This window comes from Nannobrachium achirus (assembly GCF_963921795.1).
Source record: "Nannobrachium achirus genome assembly, chromosome: 12".
NCBI lineage: Eukaryota > Metazoa > Chordata > Actinopteri > Myctophiformes > Myctophidae > Nannobrachium > Nannobrachium achirus.
This window is the reverse complement of record NC_137832.1, coordinates 39,716,574-39,732,110: the sequence shown is the minus strand read 5'-3', so window position 1 is coordinate 39,732,110 and position 15,537 is coordinate 39,716,574. Positions and strand designations below refer to the sequence as shown.

Below are 15,537 nucleotides of genomic sequence, written 5' to 3'. Positions count from 1 at the left end.
CGGCATGGTAAGGCGGATCGGAACGAAAGGTAATAGAACACCATTCCCGGCCGAGCCGCACATTTTGATGTATATATTGCGCGAGTGGCGTAAATGGTGCGGCACTAGTTACGCGCCGAAGTCAGGCTACAAGTCAGGCTACATACACACACACAGACAGACACACCCACACAGCCACGTATAGGGAGCCTGTGTTTCACACAGCTCCAAAAAAACAAAGTCAACACTGATTTACTGTGTAGAGTAAACAGGAGAGGGTAGAAATGGGGTGTTGTTGGTGAAAGTAAGACCATGCTCTGCAGTTGCAAGGTTCTGTTTTTTTCCACTCTCCCATTTTGTGAGTCTGTGTTAAAAAATAATTATAATCCAAATGAATATGATGTAAAGGAAAAATAATATGTCTTCATCACGGCAGCTTTTGGACGGGCGGCCAGCCTGTGTGTGTCTGTCTATGATGTGTTGCTGTAGCAGGGGCGGTTTCTAGCTCTCTATATGGGTGTGCGGTAATGGTGGTGGTGATTCTGATGTTGTAATTACCGTGAGTGAACCTTACCTCTGACACTCGGCTGTGTCTGGGAGCTGATAGGCCCTCATTAGTCAGGCTGGCCCACAGGCCGGCCAGGCTGGAGTCAATGGAGCTCTGTTCCTCTGCGCTCCGCCCACACACACACACACACACACACACACACACACACACACACACACACACACACACACACACGCGCGCAGACTCGCTCACTTGGAACAAGGTTGGGTTAGGGCGGGAGCTGTTTGATATTGGTGGTTTGGCTGAATGGCTGACTTGGTGCAAAATTACAGATGGCCCGAACCAGCAGAACTTCAGAACTGATGCTTGGTTATAAAAGCAGCTCTTAACAGCACAGACAACATTATATATATGTGTGTATATATATATATATATTTGTGTATTATATACGGTATACTATGTGACGTGTACATATATACCGTAGATACCTTGCCTATAGAAATGATAACCCTGTTTGTTTTGCATTTTCTTGTTCATATCAATCTAAATAATATCTTTCTTCCCTCCCATCTTCATTAGTTCCGGCTGCCGAGCCCATCGAATACGCACAGTTCCCCTTCTACCTCAACGGGCTCCGGGAGACGCCGCAGTTTGTGGAGGCCATCGAGAGCGTGCGGGCCATCTGCAGCAACTACAGCCGGCAGGGCCTGCCCTCGTACCCCAACGGATACCCCTTCCTGTTCTGGGAGCAGTACGTCTCGCTGCGCCACTGGCTCCTGCTGTCCATCAGCGTGGTGCTGGCCTGCACCTTCCTGGTCTGCGCCCTCTTCCTTCTCAACCCCTGGACCGCTGGCATCATCGTGAGTGTGACCCACAGAGAGATGAACCGTGGTCCCTGAAGCCACAAGTACATACTAGGCTACATGTAGGGATGGGACCATAAGCGATATTATCGTTTATCGTGATGAAAAACAACTCATGATATTCGTACTGTGGAGATTTAAACCCTCTGTTGATAAAATGTACTTAATAATAATAGGCCTATACATTCGTTGATACAGTCTTTTTTTCACTCTCTGCCAAATCTCTTTGCCAAAAAATAGCTGATCTACAAGCTTGTGACGCGTTTTGAGCTTGTAGATCTGCTATTTTTTGGCAAATGTTCTGCCCCAGGATAATCGATGTTTGGGATATTTTGATTATCGCGATAATATCGCAAATCATGATTTCTTTGGTCACAATGTTCGTGATATGACATTTTCATATCGTCCCATCCCTGTAGCCACAAGCACATACCGCATGTTGGGGAAAGGTGGATCTACAAGCGCAAAACGTGTTGCATTGTGAGATTGTAGATCTGCTATTTTCACTGAATGTTAGCCTATTTTATTTTGTATTTATTTGTATTTCTTTGTCAAAATTAACGTTTGCCTATTGCGACTAGGGATGCTAGGGTCTGTGTGGCATGTGTTGCTTGGTTTAGTTAGGATGGTGATGTGAGATGGCAGCAAGGTGAGAAAGGATGACATGCAACGCGTTCTCTCCTTTTCTCCCTCCGTTATTTCCTGCTCTCTCCTCTTTTTTTATGTTGTTTTACGTGTGGTCCTGAAGACATCCTTGCGAGGAGCAGGGGCTGCTGTGTGTTATTGTAGCCCCACAGCCACCAGTGTTTATCTTGTGCTGTTTTGTCAGGCCCCGTCTGTTTAGTCTACTCCAAAGTCTCCCAGACACCACTGCTCAAATAAATGGGGAAAGGACATAAAGTTGCCCCGGCAACTGACTCCCACTCTAAACTCCACGAAAAGAAAATTAAATAGGAGATTTTTTATTTCCATCATATATAGTTCTCGAGAGGAGTTTCCACGGATACGCACAAAACATGCGCTCACATGTACGCACATGGGATTGCATGGGTCCTCCCCCTGCGCACACAGTCCCATATAAGCTACAACATACTTGTATGTGTACACACACATACACATACAGTAAATAGTAGTATAGGGTAATATATGCACCGTCTACACCAGTGGTTCTCAAACTCTTTGGGTTACGGGCACCTTGTAACTTTTCACTTTACCGCCTTTTACAGTATATTTGGCAGCTTCTACTAGGCTACGCATATTGTTCTATCATTATATTTTAAAGATTATTAGTTTACTAATATTATATTATCATTAGTGTGGTTTCCAGACTATAGTCTTGCCATCCATCCATCTTTCCAGATAAACGTTATTTTTCTGCGCTACTCCTCCCACAGTTTTGGTGGCACGCACTTGGGCCATATGCCAAATTGACCAGCTTCATCGGGACTCACTTGCGTGCATTTTGCTAAGAGATACGTTATAGAGTTTAATCTATATTAATTCATTTGTGAATTAATTTTCACCAATGAATTGAACGGGAAAACGCAAAGATTAAACCTTTCCCAAATATGGAGATGACTGACATCATAGATGTCTGACGTCATAGACCACATGAGACTGACACTGTATGTCCATATAGGGGCATTCCAAGATATGGGCTTCAACAGTCAAATTGAACGTTTGAATTGAAAGATGTAGAGATCTCCATATATAGTGATGACATCAGGGATCTCATTATAATCAGATCGGCGGTACCACGTCGTCCGTGTTAGGGCCGCACAGCGGCACAAACTTAAAGATGCAGTGCCATGATTTTCCCCCCATAAAACATGATGATCAGGTATTATGATTATATACTAGGAGGAACATTTCTTTCCAAAAAAGTGTACAGAAAGAGTTAAAATTAGGTTTTTATGTGACCACACCCACCAGTTCATTAAGTATGCCTGGTTGTCAGGTGGATGGTGACCCAGCTGAGGATAGCCACACCCACTGTGTTGGGTGTATGGTAAAAGAGGTGGGGATAATTATATGATGTCGTTTACTCACTTTTTTTTGGACAGGCTCTTTTCACCCACATGGTGTCAGCCTCCAGGAAGAAACCCAAAATACAAAGGGAATACATAATTGCTCATAACAACCACACCAGGGGAGGGGGTCTAATGAGGTACTGTCAACCTCATAGACACATGAAAACCAGAAAAAGTACAAAACTATCTATGGCACCACCTCTTTAAGTATTATCAAATTATTACACACATCCCTGGACTGGCGTCACAGCATCCACTTTGAGAAACCCAGGTCTACACACACACACACACACACACGCACGCACGCACGCACACACACACACACACACACACACACACACACACACACACACACACACACACACACACACACACACACACACACACACACACACACACACACACACACACACACACACACATATGTATGTAAGCAGATATGTTGCACAGAATTGCACAGTCAGAGGGCATGCATGTGCATGTGAAAACACACACACACACACACACACACACACACACACACACACACACACACACACACACACACACACACACACACACACATAGAACACAACACACATAGAACGCTCTGGTTTTTCTCTCTCTGGTGGTTTCTATTTTATGACAGGCAGTGGCCAGGCCACCCGAGCCCTCTAAAGAGGGGAGGAGGGGACCTCGTGTTCATCCTTCAGGCTTTACAAGCCAGATGAAAAGACAAGTTATGGAGCGGCTTCCACTTGAACCGTTGGTTCTGCCCAGGCCAGACCACCGCCAACCCTAAATCCTCTCAGACCCCCAACCCTCCAGCTATCTGCCCTGACACCCACCGCATGCACACACACACACACACACACACGCACGCACGCACGCACGCACGCACGCACGCACGCACGCACGCACGCACGCACGCACGCACGCACGCACGCACGCACGCACACACACACACACACATACACACACACACACACACACACACACACACACACACACACACACACACACACACGCACAGAGTGAATCCCTCCCCACCCCCCACCCACCTTAGACCACTTCAAAGGCTTTGGGCCTCCTGTAACCTGACACCTGTCAGCTGATAATGGCATTTACTCTCTAGCTCCTGTCCTGCTCGCCTCAGAACAGCCCCTACACACGCACGCACGCACGCACGCACGCACACACACACACACACACACACACACACACACATGCTCTGCATGCCTACAACTCAACACATATCTATGAGGCAGTGAACACTCTCACGCATTTGATCTTCATGGTCACACCTCTGAACCCCCCCTGCTTTTCTCACGCACTCTCTCCAGCACGCACACACACACACACACACACACACACACACACACACACACACACACACACACACACAAATTCAGGGAGTAACCTTAACTAATGGTACCGGTATGATTACATGCTAATGATTATATGTTTTTAACTCTTGAGAGTGTACAAATTGAGCCAAGTGGACCGAGGTGTTTTTGTAGATTAGTGTTCTACTTCATCTTCTCACAATGTTTCAAAAAATCACACTCGTGTGAACTGAGCGGTGGAGGCTGCGTGTGTGCGTGTGTGTATGTGTGAATGTGAGTGTGAGTGTGCCTGGCCGGCTGACCTGAACAACAGCGCCCCTCCCTTAACATGTGTGGTCAGAAAAGGTACTGCAGGCAACATACAGACAGGCACGCACGCACGCATACACACACACACACGGCCACGTATAGGAGACGGTGTAACCACCACTCAAAAAGTAAAATAGGCCATCTACAAACAAGATCTCGCTTCTTCTGAAACGCTTTGATAGTGAAAGTTGTTAAGTGTGTCTGTGGGTTTCATAAATATTGAACCAATGAAAATTAGAAAGAGCTTGTGAGTTGTGACTGAACAATAACTTCATTTGATCCACTGGAACACAGTTTCTCCTGAAAAGTAACAGTTTTGGACATACAGGGTTTCCACCCCATAATATCCTTTAGTGAAATGGAAGCACATGGTTCCCGATGAAGCCCGCCAAAACTGTGGGAGGGGTAGTGTGTTTGGGTCGCTCCTTTTTGCATTTTCCCATTCAAGTCAACGGGAAAAAATGTATTCACTAATAAATGAAAATAAATAATTAAACTACACAACATGACAATTACTGTCCATAGGGCTGTCACGATTGTGACATTTTACATGACGATTAATTGTCACTCAAATAATTGCGAATAACTATTTCATTGTGTTTTTGTTGTTGACAATTACATTTCTGTTTTTTTTTTGTCTTTTTTGTCTGAAGTTGCACATGGCAGATATGATCACATAACCGAAATATACAAAGAAATAACTGACATATTTGACAACTTTATACATAAAAAGGGACATTATGGGACGCGTTGTGAGCTTGTAGATCGGCTATTTCCACTATTTTTGAAAATGTTTTTTACATGTTTCAACATGGAAACGATTATGATGACTATGAGGAAATAATTACCATTATGTCAAATAATTGCGATTAGACAATTATGTACAGTATACTGTATGTCTGTACGTACGTGTGTTTTATATGTCCGTGGTGTTCCTCAGGTGCTGGTGCTGTCTCTGATGACAGTGGAGCTCTTTGGTTTCATGGGTCTGATGGGGATCAAGCTGAGTGCCGTTCCCGTGGTCATCCTCATCGCCTCAGTGGGCATCGGGGTGGAGTTCACTGTCCACGTGGCTCTGGTATGTACACATGGATTACACTTCATGGTCACCACCACTGATTTCAGTCATTTGGATTCCATAGAGGTCTTCTATGGCAGACCTCTATGGAATCCAAGGGGGGGTCCCCAGGTGATTAACTTAATGTGCAACATTGTTTTCTCTCTCAACAGTCAACAAACCAACATAAAGTTTAAGTGACAAAATGACAAAATTAAGTGTTTAAAATGACAAATTAAACATTCGCCAAATTGTCAAATACTAGAGGCAGAAATTGTGAAATTGTCTACATGAAATTGTCTACATGCTCACGCGAGGCGTTGTGAGCATGTAGATCTGCTGTTTTCACAATAGAACCATATTATACAAAATGTAATGCCTCAACTCTTAGTGCTCGTCAGGGTGGGGGGGTCCCCAGTTAAAATATGATTATTTTATGGGTCGTGGCCTGAATAGGTTGAGAACCACTGTTCTATGGAGCCACAAATATTATATCGAAATAGCCATCTACAAGCAAGAGGTTAAAGCTAACTATTTATAAGAATCTTAAAGTTGGTCTAAATCAATAGAACATTTTTCGAAATTTGGGAATGTGAGAATGAGTCTTCAGAGAAAGAGACTCATTGTGTGTGTGTGTGTGTGTGTGTGTGTGTGTGTGTGTGTGTGTGTGTGTGTGTGTGTGTGTGTGTGTGCGTGTGCGTGTGTGTTTCCGTAGGCCTTCCTGACAGCCATAGGGGACCGTAACAAGCGGGCGGTACTGGCTTTGGAACATATGTTTGCTCCAGTGTTGGACGGGGCCTTCTCCACTCTACTGGGGGTCCTCATGCTCGCCGGGTCCGAGTTCGACTTCATCGTCAGGTGAGCAAACACCAGAAGGACGAATAATGGCTAATCTATGCTGTGTCCTGTTATGATACGAAAATAACCTATTTATAACTGAAAAACAAGCATCCACACACCTTCAATGGACACATAAACTATGTGAATCCATTGTCTTTTTGAGATACATAATATGGGTTAATAAATATAACATCACAGACTCTGTATCATTGGTTCACTCAGATGGTCATTGTGTTTATTGTGAAATATGAAGATGAATGTATATTTATTATTTTCCTTCTCATAAGAAATAGACAATAAGTACGCGTGTGAACAACTGACGTGCACATGTTGTCGTTGTTGGGTGGAAACTTTGTATCTTCAAGTTTTAAATGTGTATGTTTTTTCGTAAGTAAAGCCCTGCTTCATCATACAAGGCCTTCGCACAAAAGTAGTGAAAACAGCAGATCTACAAGCACACAACGCCTCGCACCGCTGTTTTCTCTAGTTTAAATCATTTTTAAAATGCTAAATGCAAAAGGAACTGTTTTGGACACGGTTTTCACCCGACAGCGACGATGTGCAAACACACTTGTCAGTCTCGAGCACACGTCTTACTGGTGGAGAATCCCACCTGATTCATACGTAGTTGGACGCCCGTGTGTCTTGCACAAAAGATGCTACAAGCTCACATCATGATGTGCAGCGTGCTTTGTGAGCTTGTAGATCGCCTATTTTCAGTTGTGAGACTCGATACACAACCAAGTATAAAAATGTCTTTAAGACCATGCCTGAACCTGCATGTCACATAGGAATCTACCTGAGACGCCGCTCATGCATGAAGGCCACCCTCCCTCCCTCCCTTTCTCCATCTCTTTCTTCTCCTTCACCCCATCCCTCTCTCTTGCTCTTTCTCTTCATAAGCCCCTCCATCGACCTTCGGTGTTTCATGCACAAGGACTCACCTTTCTTTCCCTTTTTATTTACGTCTTAGATCCTTCTACCCTCTGTCTCTCTCTCTCTTTCTCACGGCGCAACGGGGGGGTTGGACTGACACCAGAGAGCGATTGAAGAGGAGAGAGGAGGGAATCGTAGTACCAGAATGGTATAGTGGTTCACCAGGGGGGAGAGAGAGAGAAAGAGAGAGATAGAGAGAGAGAGAGAGAGAGAGAGAGAGAGAGAGAGAGAGAGAGAGAGAGAGAGAGAGAGAGAGAGAGAGAGAGAGAGAGAGCAGGAAAGCCTTCTGGCTTTTGTAATCTCCCTCAGCTACTGTAGTTTAACTGCTCTCACTAGACATATATAAGCATGAGAGGGAGCAACAGGGTGGGGGGCAAAGGGTCAGCCAGGCAAAGACAGGAGAAGTGGAAATTAAAACTGACACTGTGGGACACGCTGTGTGTCCTTGCCTTGGTGTGTGCGTGTGTGTTTGTGGGTATAGGTGCCTATGTGTGCTCGCGCACGTGCACGCGTGTTTGTGTGTGTGTGCGTGTGGCGCGCATGACCTCTCGTTGCACATTCAGAATATTAGCGAGCGTCTTCCACTTGAGGGAGGAAATTCAATGTGGGGTGGCTGTACCCTCTCTGAGCTCCCAGCGTAATGATGCTAATTTCCAGCGAGCCAAGTCAACATCTTCACGTCTCCCATGGTCCACTCCACGTCTCAGTGTGAGCAATGTGCTTGGTAGTCATTAGATGAGGTAGCTGCATAACGTCGTTGTCGGGTGGAAACCTTGTATGTCCAAAACCATTCGTTTTGCATTTATCATTTTAAAAATTATTTAAACTAGTAAAAACAGCCGATCGGTGCGAGGCGTTGTGTGCTTGTAGATCTGCTGTTTTCACTACTTTTGTGGGCCTTGTATGATAAAGCAGGGCTTTACTTTGCGAAAGAACGTACACATTTGAAACTTGGAGATACGAGGTTTCCACCCAACAACAACGATAATTTGGTTGACCTACCCCTTTAAGAAAGAAGGGGCCACCTTCACCCATGTGGTCTGGAGAGAGAGACACACACACACACACACACACACACACACACACACACACACACACACACACACACACACACACACACACATTCTGTCATGTGCATGCATGTGTGAAAACACACACACACACACACACACACACACACACACACACACACACACACACACACACACACACACACTTCGCTCTCATATACACACAGCACCCTGATCCCTGACCTTGTAATCATGGGGGTCAATGATGGCATGCCTGCCAGTGGGAGTGCGCACGCACGCACGTGCACACACACACACACACACACACACACGCACACACACACACACACACACGCACACACACACAGGGAGGGAGGCCTATAGTCCGTCTCTCCTCACCTCCAGTGGTGTGCTCTGGTTCCTGGCTCGGTCCCGGGTCTCCATTTAAAGGTTCTGCTGTTGTCTGAGCAAACAAAGCAGCGCCCCAAGACCGCGCAATAACAACAGGGCCAGCTCGGATTTTTCTGCTCGCGCCGAAAGAAATGTTTCCCTGACTTTCCCCCGTCAGCCCGGGCGAATGTTTTCACTCTAAACAACCCGGCGGTGCACTCAGCACGGTATGTGGGCTGTGTGCCTGTGTGTGTGTGTGTGTGCGTGCGTGCGTGTGTGTGTGTGTGTGTGTGTGTGTGTGTGTGTGTGTGTGTGTGTGTGTGCTTGTGTGTCTGTGTCTGTCTGTCTGTCTCCCCGGAGATGATGAGGCTTTAGCCCCTCTCACAGCCAGGGGATGTGCTGAACCGTTGAGAGATGACACTGTCGCGCCGCAAACCAACTTTGGAGACTTGTGTTTGGAAACACCCACAGCACTAATGCAGGATGATGGGGAACTGCTATAGATAGTCTTGACCACTTTCAACCTGGCATCTCTATTTTTGGACATGTCATTATAGACGCAGAAATAAAAGTGAAAATGTCCAAATATTTTCAAACCTTTTTCCAAAAATGTCCAAAATAGGACTTTGGAGTGGTTCTGGTTAACATACTGTATGACTTGCAGTATGCTACAGGCAGAGGGATTGATATACAAGGTTTACAGAGAGCAGAACCAAGAGAAGCCTAAATAATAATATGTACCCCACTGCTTTGGGAAATGTGTACTCTGCATTCAATCCATCCTAACTATCAGGGGCAGTGGGGAAGGATGGGACGATATGACAATAGAGGGTATGCACGTCCAGCTGGGACCCGCCCCCCTAATATAGACTGAGTGGCAAAACATTGAGCTGCATGGAGCGTTGGGAGTTTGGATGTGCTAGTTGCAAATCACTCAACGGTCCTGCATACCACCTGTTTCTAATTGCACATAATGCAGGAGGCAGCAGGATGTTGTGTTGTTGAAAATGAGCGCTTCCAAACTCTGACACTTGGAAAAAATAATCCCCTGCACAGAATGTCTTGACAGAAAGTAGCTCATAACATGTCTATGGTAGATCTTTATGAAAGAAAAACTTTGCAGATAGAAAGAGGATAATTCAAGCTTTCAGTACAGCCGCAATGTTGGTGAGTTTAACTTTGTTTAACACAATCAGATAGGACTTTTTTGTTTGGATGTATGGGCTGTCAATGGCAGAAATTAGTTTTTTGCCACTCAGTAGTTGTTCCCACATAACTTCCAGCAACAGTGATGTCACGCGCATACCCTCTATTTCATAACACGATTATCGTGACCAAAGAAATTGCTATTTACAATATTATCGTAATAATCAAAATATCCCCAACATCCATTATTCTGGCAGATCTACAAGATCCTGTAGATCTTGTGAGCTTGTAGATTGACAACAGGAGATTTGGTAGAGAGTGAAAAAAAGACTGTATCAAGTACGTATATTATAAGTACTATTACCAATAGAGGGTTTAAATGGTACCGGATATGCAGTTCGGGATAAACAAAAAATCCACGATAAGATTATCCTGAGTGTTATTTATCACGATAAACGATAATTTCGTGGTGGTACTGGACATGCAGCTCGGCAAATGAAAGATGAATTGATCCCAGTGCATGACGGAGGACGATATCACGATAAATTAAATCTCCACGATACGATTATTGTGAGTGTTTTTTATCACGATAAACGATAATATTGCTTATGGTCCCATCCCTAGTACACATACAGTAGTAGAGCCCGTTCCTCACACATCCACATGGACTCACACACACACATACACGCCTAACTCTTGGTCCTTAGCTCAAAGCTTTTTGTTTTCCGGTCTCTGTCTCACTGTCTGTCTCGTTTCATATAGTTTACTGGCATGAAACACAACAGCGCATATCGCCAACGTCAACAACTTCCTATTGTTCAAATTGGGTTGACGTTAGGCTCGCCAAATACCAATAAAATAATCCATGTCCATGCACTGGCTTAGAGAGTGTCAAACATGTTTTCTCTGAGTTAACCACATAAACCCTTATATACCCTGCTGACCGGACTGGTTCCCCCCTGGGATCTATACCTGGTACCCTACTTCTTTCCCTCTGCACCAAATCTCTCACACAAATAGTCGCAATGGTACGCATTGTGCGTGAGCTATTGTGATAGGGACGCTAGGGTTCAAGGGGTTAAATGGACAGGTGTCTACTTCTCAGGGATAGATGAATGCACAGAGAGATGCAAGCTCACAACGCGACGCAGCCAAATATAAACCAGTTAATGCGCACAGGAGCTTGTGGTGTGTTGTCGTGCGCTCCAACAACACGGTTGTGTTTGTGTGACACATCCACATACAGTACATGTGAACATATTTAGCCTTTCACTTCACTCTACCATAATGTCTGTCGGCCTGTTCTGTTTCCCAGTCAGTGTTCTAGTGTTGTGTGTAGGGATGGGACGATATGAAAAATATCACAGTTATTGTGACCAAAGAAATCACGATTTACGATATTATCGCGATAATCAAAATATCCCCACCATCCATTATCCTGGGGCTTAACTCACGATAAAGGTTAATATCGCTTATCGTCCCATCCGTAGTTGTGTGCAGTGAGAGTCTGGGCCACCCTGACTAGCTGTCCCCACTCTTGGTTCCCCTCTACAGACCCTGCCTGCTGTAGAATCTCTCTCACTCTCTCTCTCTCTCTCTCTCTCTCTCTCTCTCTCTCTCTCACTCACACACTCACTCACTCACGCACACACACACACACACACACACACACACACACACACACACACACACACACACACACACACACACACACACACACACACACATACATGCATGCAAACATCCACACACAGCGTATACATTTGTCAGTGAGTTTAGTCTGAGGTCCAGCTGTGCAACATACCAGCTGGCAGGATCCCATCTATACCACACACACGCGCACACACACGCGCACACACACACATACACACACACACACACACACACACACACACACACACACACACACACACACACACACACACATGCAGCAGCACTTCCACAGTAAACATTGCCAGTGTCAGGCTTGCGGCTCCAACAGTGCGTCCCTGGCTTGTGTGGCTAATGAGCACAGAGGAAGGCAACCTGAGAGCTTCCACTGGAGAACCAAAGCGAGGGAGGAAAGCCCACCTTAATGAAGGGAGCAGGGATGGAGAGAGAAATAGGGAGAGAAAGAGAGAGAGGAGGGGGGGATTTTGAGTAGAGATTGGGGGGTCTTACCTGATACATTGGAGATTTAATTAGATGGGGGGGGGGGGGGGGGGGGTGCGGAGTGGCCGGGGAATTTCACAGGGGCTTAACTGGAAAGGAGAGAGAGAAAAGACAGGCAGAGGAGAGAGAGAAAGAGAGAAAAAGAGGGAGAGAGGCCGGGGAAGGGTGGTGCTCAGAGGTCCCTTCTCCTCCTCCTAGACTAAATTGTTTAAATTCTATACCCTTCACTTCATTTGTTTGCTTCTCCCTCTCTTTTTTTGGAGCTAGAGAGGAGAGAGAGGCCCCTGTCCTTTTGTCCCCCCCCCCTCTTTCCCTCCCCCTGCCCCCCATCTCTCCACATTCCTGGCTGCTTTGTTTTCTTCATGTTTGCTTATACACTACACACCCAAGAAAGACTGTGCACCCCCCGAGTACACCCTTCCTTCCCCCTCTTTTTTTCCCCCTGTGCCTTTGAATTAACCAGCTCCAGCTAATTATATTTCCACCAATCTCTTCTTTTCTTCCTTAAAGACTAACCCTCTTTGGCAGGACTTTTTAGAAACGCACAAGGTACATTTCTGTGTTGCTGCGGGGAATGAAAAAACAAAACAAAACAAAAAAAAGAACCGCAGTGCGTGTCTGCCTGCCTGTCTGTGGGGGGTTTGTGTGTGTGTGCGGCTGTGTGCTTGTGCATGTGTCTGTATGTTTGTGTGCACGGGGAGTGGCCGTGTGTCGTTGTGGAAGTATTATTTCAGGCATGTGTGTGATGGTTGATCTTGCACATGTCTCCCCACGTCTAAACCTCCGCGCTGCAACCCTGTGGTTCGCGCAGGTATTTTCTTTGTTTTCTCACCTACTGCTGTCTGTCTGTATGTGTACAGTTTGTCTGTCTGTCTGTCTGTCTTGTTTGTGGGCTGACCCAGTCAACTCAGTGATGTTTACCCCTAGCTGGTGACTTGTCTTTGTTCTTTAGAATGAACCTTTCTCTCCCCAATAGCCTCAACATTGGATATATTATTTTCGAAAGTCGTGCTATTTTCTCATTATTATTTTTGTTTGGTTGCAGGTATTTCTTTGCAGTCTTGGCCATCCTAACAGTTCTCGGGGTGCTCAACGGATTGGTCTTGCTTCCAGTGTTACTCTCTTACTTCGGACCTTATCCAGAGGTGAGGCCAAGTTCAAACCTACAAAAGATTTGTGAATAAGGAATCAACATTTTCTCAAAAGTTTTATCTGTAAAGTGCTCTTGCTGCTTTTATAAGCTCAAGTAAGTTTGGAAAGGACTACTTAACCGAGTGAAGGAATACAACTTACTGTAATAATAATTCAATTCTACTTTGGGGCTATATCCCTTCCCATCTCCGTCCTGGTCTTCAGATCACTCCGGTAGATGGTCGAAGCCGCCTACCCACCCCATCCCCGGAGGCTCCCCCACACGTGGTCCGCTTCTCGGTCCATCCTCCGCACCCCACCACCACCACCGGGTCTGACTCCTCCTCAGACTCGGAGTACAGCTCCAACACCACGGCATCTGGCATCAGCCAGGAGCTGCAGCAGTACAGCCTGCCCTCGGCCAGGGGGCGAGCTAGAGCCCAGGAGCAGCAGTACCCCCCTGAGACCAGCAGGGGCAGAGCGGCCAGGGCAGCGGAGGAGGACAGGAGGGCCGGCCACAGGCGCACGGCCAGACAGACAGAGCCACAAGCTTACAACATCTCCTCGGTAAGGATCAGTGGTAGAAAAAGCACTCAAATGTTTTACTCAAATAAAAGTATCAATACTTTGATGTAGAAATACATCAGAAATACATCAAAATAATAGCAGATCTACAAGCTCACAATGTGTCGCATCGCGACGCATTGTGAGCTTGTAGATAGGCTATTTTCAAATGTTCTAAATGTATATAGATCTGAAGTGGTTAAAGTGTGAATCAAAATAATCAAAATCTACAAAGTAGCTAGTAACTTAAGTTTTCAAATAAATGTAGTGGAGTAAAAGTACAATATTTGGATCCGATAGGTAGTGGAGTAGAAGTAAAAGTATTGGGAAACGGAAATACTCAAGTAAAGTACAAATACCACTTACTTACAGTAAGTACAGTATTTAAGTAAATGTACTTAGTGACTTTACACCACTGGTAAGGATACAAGCATACCTTCCTTGTGTTTGTTCGCTCTAACGTGAGATATTTTGGCAGTTTTTTTTTTATGTTCATACATTGATCATTGGTTTCAACTTGGCCCCTTTGTCCTCCCTCTCCATCCATCTACCTCTTATCTATCATCCCTCTCTGTCTTTCTTTCCTCCATTCCTCCTCTCCTCTGCAGTCTGTCCCCTCTCAGGGTTCTGACTCGGGGACTCAGCCGGGAGCTCCTCCTCATCGCTACGGCAGCAGGGACCCGAAGGGCCAGCTGCCCCCGGCCCGCCCGCGCATGGACGCTTTTGAAACTGCTACTGAGGCCGGGGGCGGCCAGTATGGCTCCTCACACTGTGGCTCCTCGGGCCACAGAGAACACTTGGCGGGTCACCGGGCCCGCACCTCCTCCCACAACCCCCGGCCCGGTCACCACCTCCCCCAGCACCCCCAGTCCAACACCGCACCCCCTTACTGCCAGCCCATCACCACGGTGACGGCTTCGGCCTCGGTCACCGTCGCCGTCCATCCGGCGCCCTTGTCCTCCCAGGCCCACCCCGCGTCCTCTTACACAGGAGGATACACTGCAACGGACAGTTACCACGCGACAACGGGTGGGGCCGGGTGCTCTGCGCCGGAGCCCGAGTCGGCTTTCCAGGACCCTCACGTGCCACTGGACATGCACACGGGGCACAGGGGAGCCAAGATGGACACCATGGAGCTACAGGACATGGAGTTTGAGGCAGCTGAAGACGACTGTGGGAGACGGGCTAGCTGAGGTGAGACCACAGTGCCATCAAGTGTTTACAACAGGGGGTCTTCAACGTTTTCAGGCCAAGGACCCCTTAGCTGAGAGAGAGATGAAGCAGGGACCCCCTCTACA

General features: G+C 46.3%; 1 protein-coding gene across 1 annotated transcript in view; it reads left to right on the top strand.

Annotated features, from left to right (window-relative positions):
- Positions 1-15,432, top strand: part of ptch1 (patched 1) — a gene marked incomplete at both ends in the record, with an annotated part of 86,290 nt that extends 70,858 nt beyond the window's left edge. The window contains 6 exon segments of the mRNA XM_080739181.1: positions 1,067-1,347; positions 5,955-6,092; positions 6,787-6,929; positions 13,590-13,689; positions 13,901-14,242; positions 14,848-15,432. Of these exon segments, the coding sequence (XP_080595307.1) occupies positions 1,067-1,347; positions 5,955-6,092; positions 6,787-6,929; positions 13,590-13,689; positions 13,901-14,242; positions 14,848-15,432 (1,589 nt within the window).
- Between the last annotated feature and the right edge of the window lie 105 nt (positions 15,433-15,537).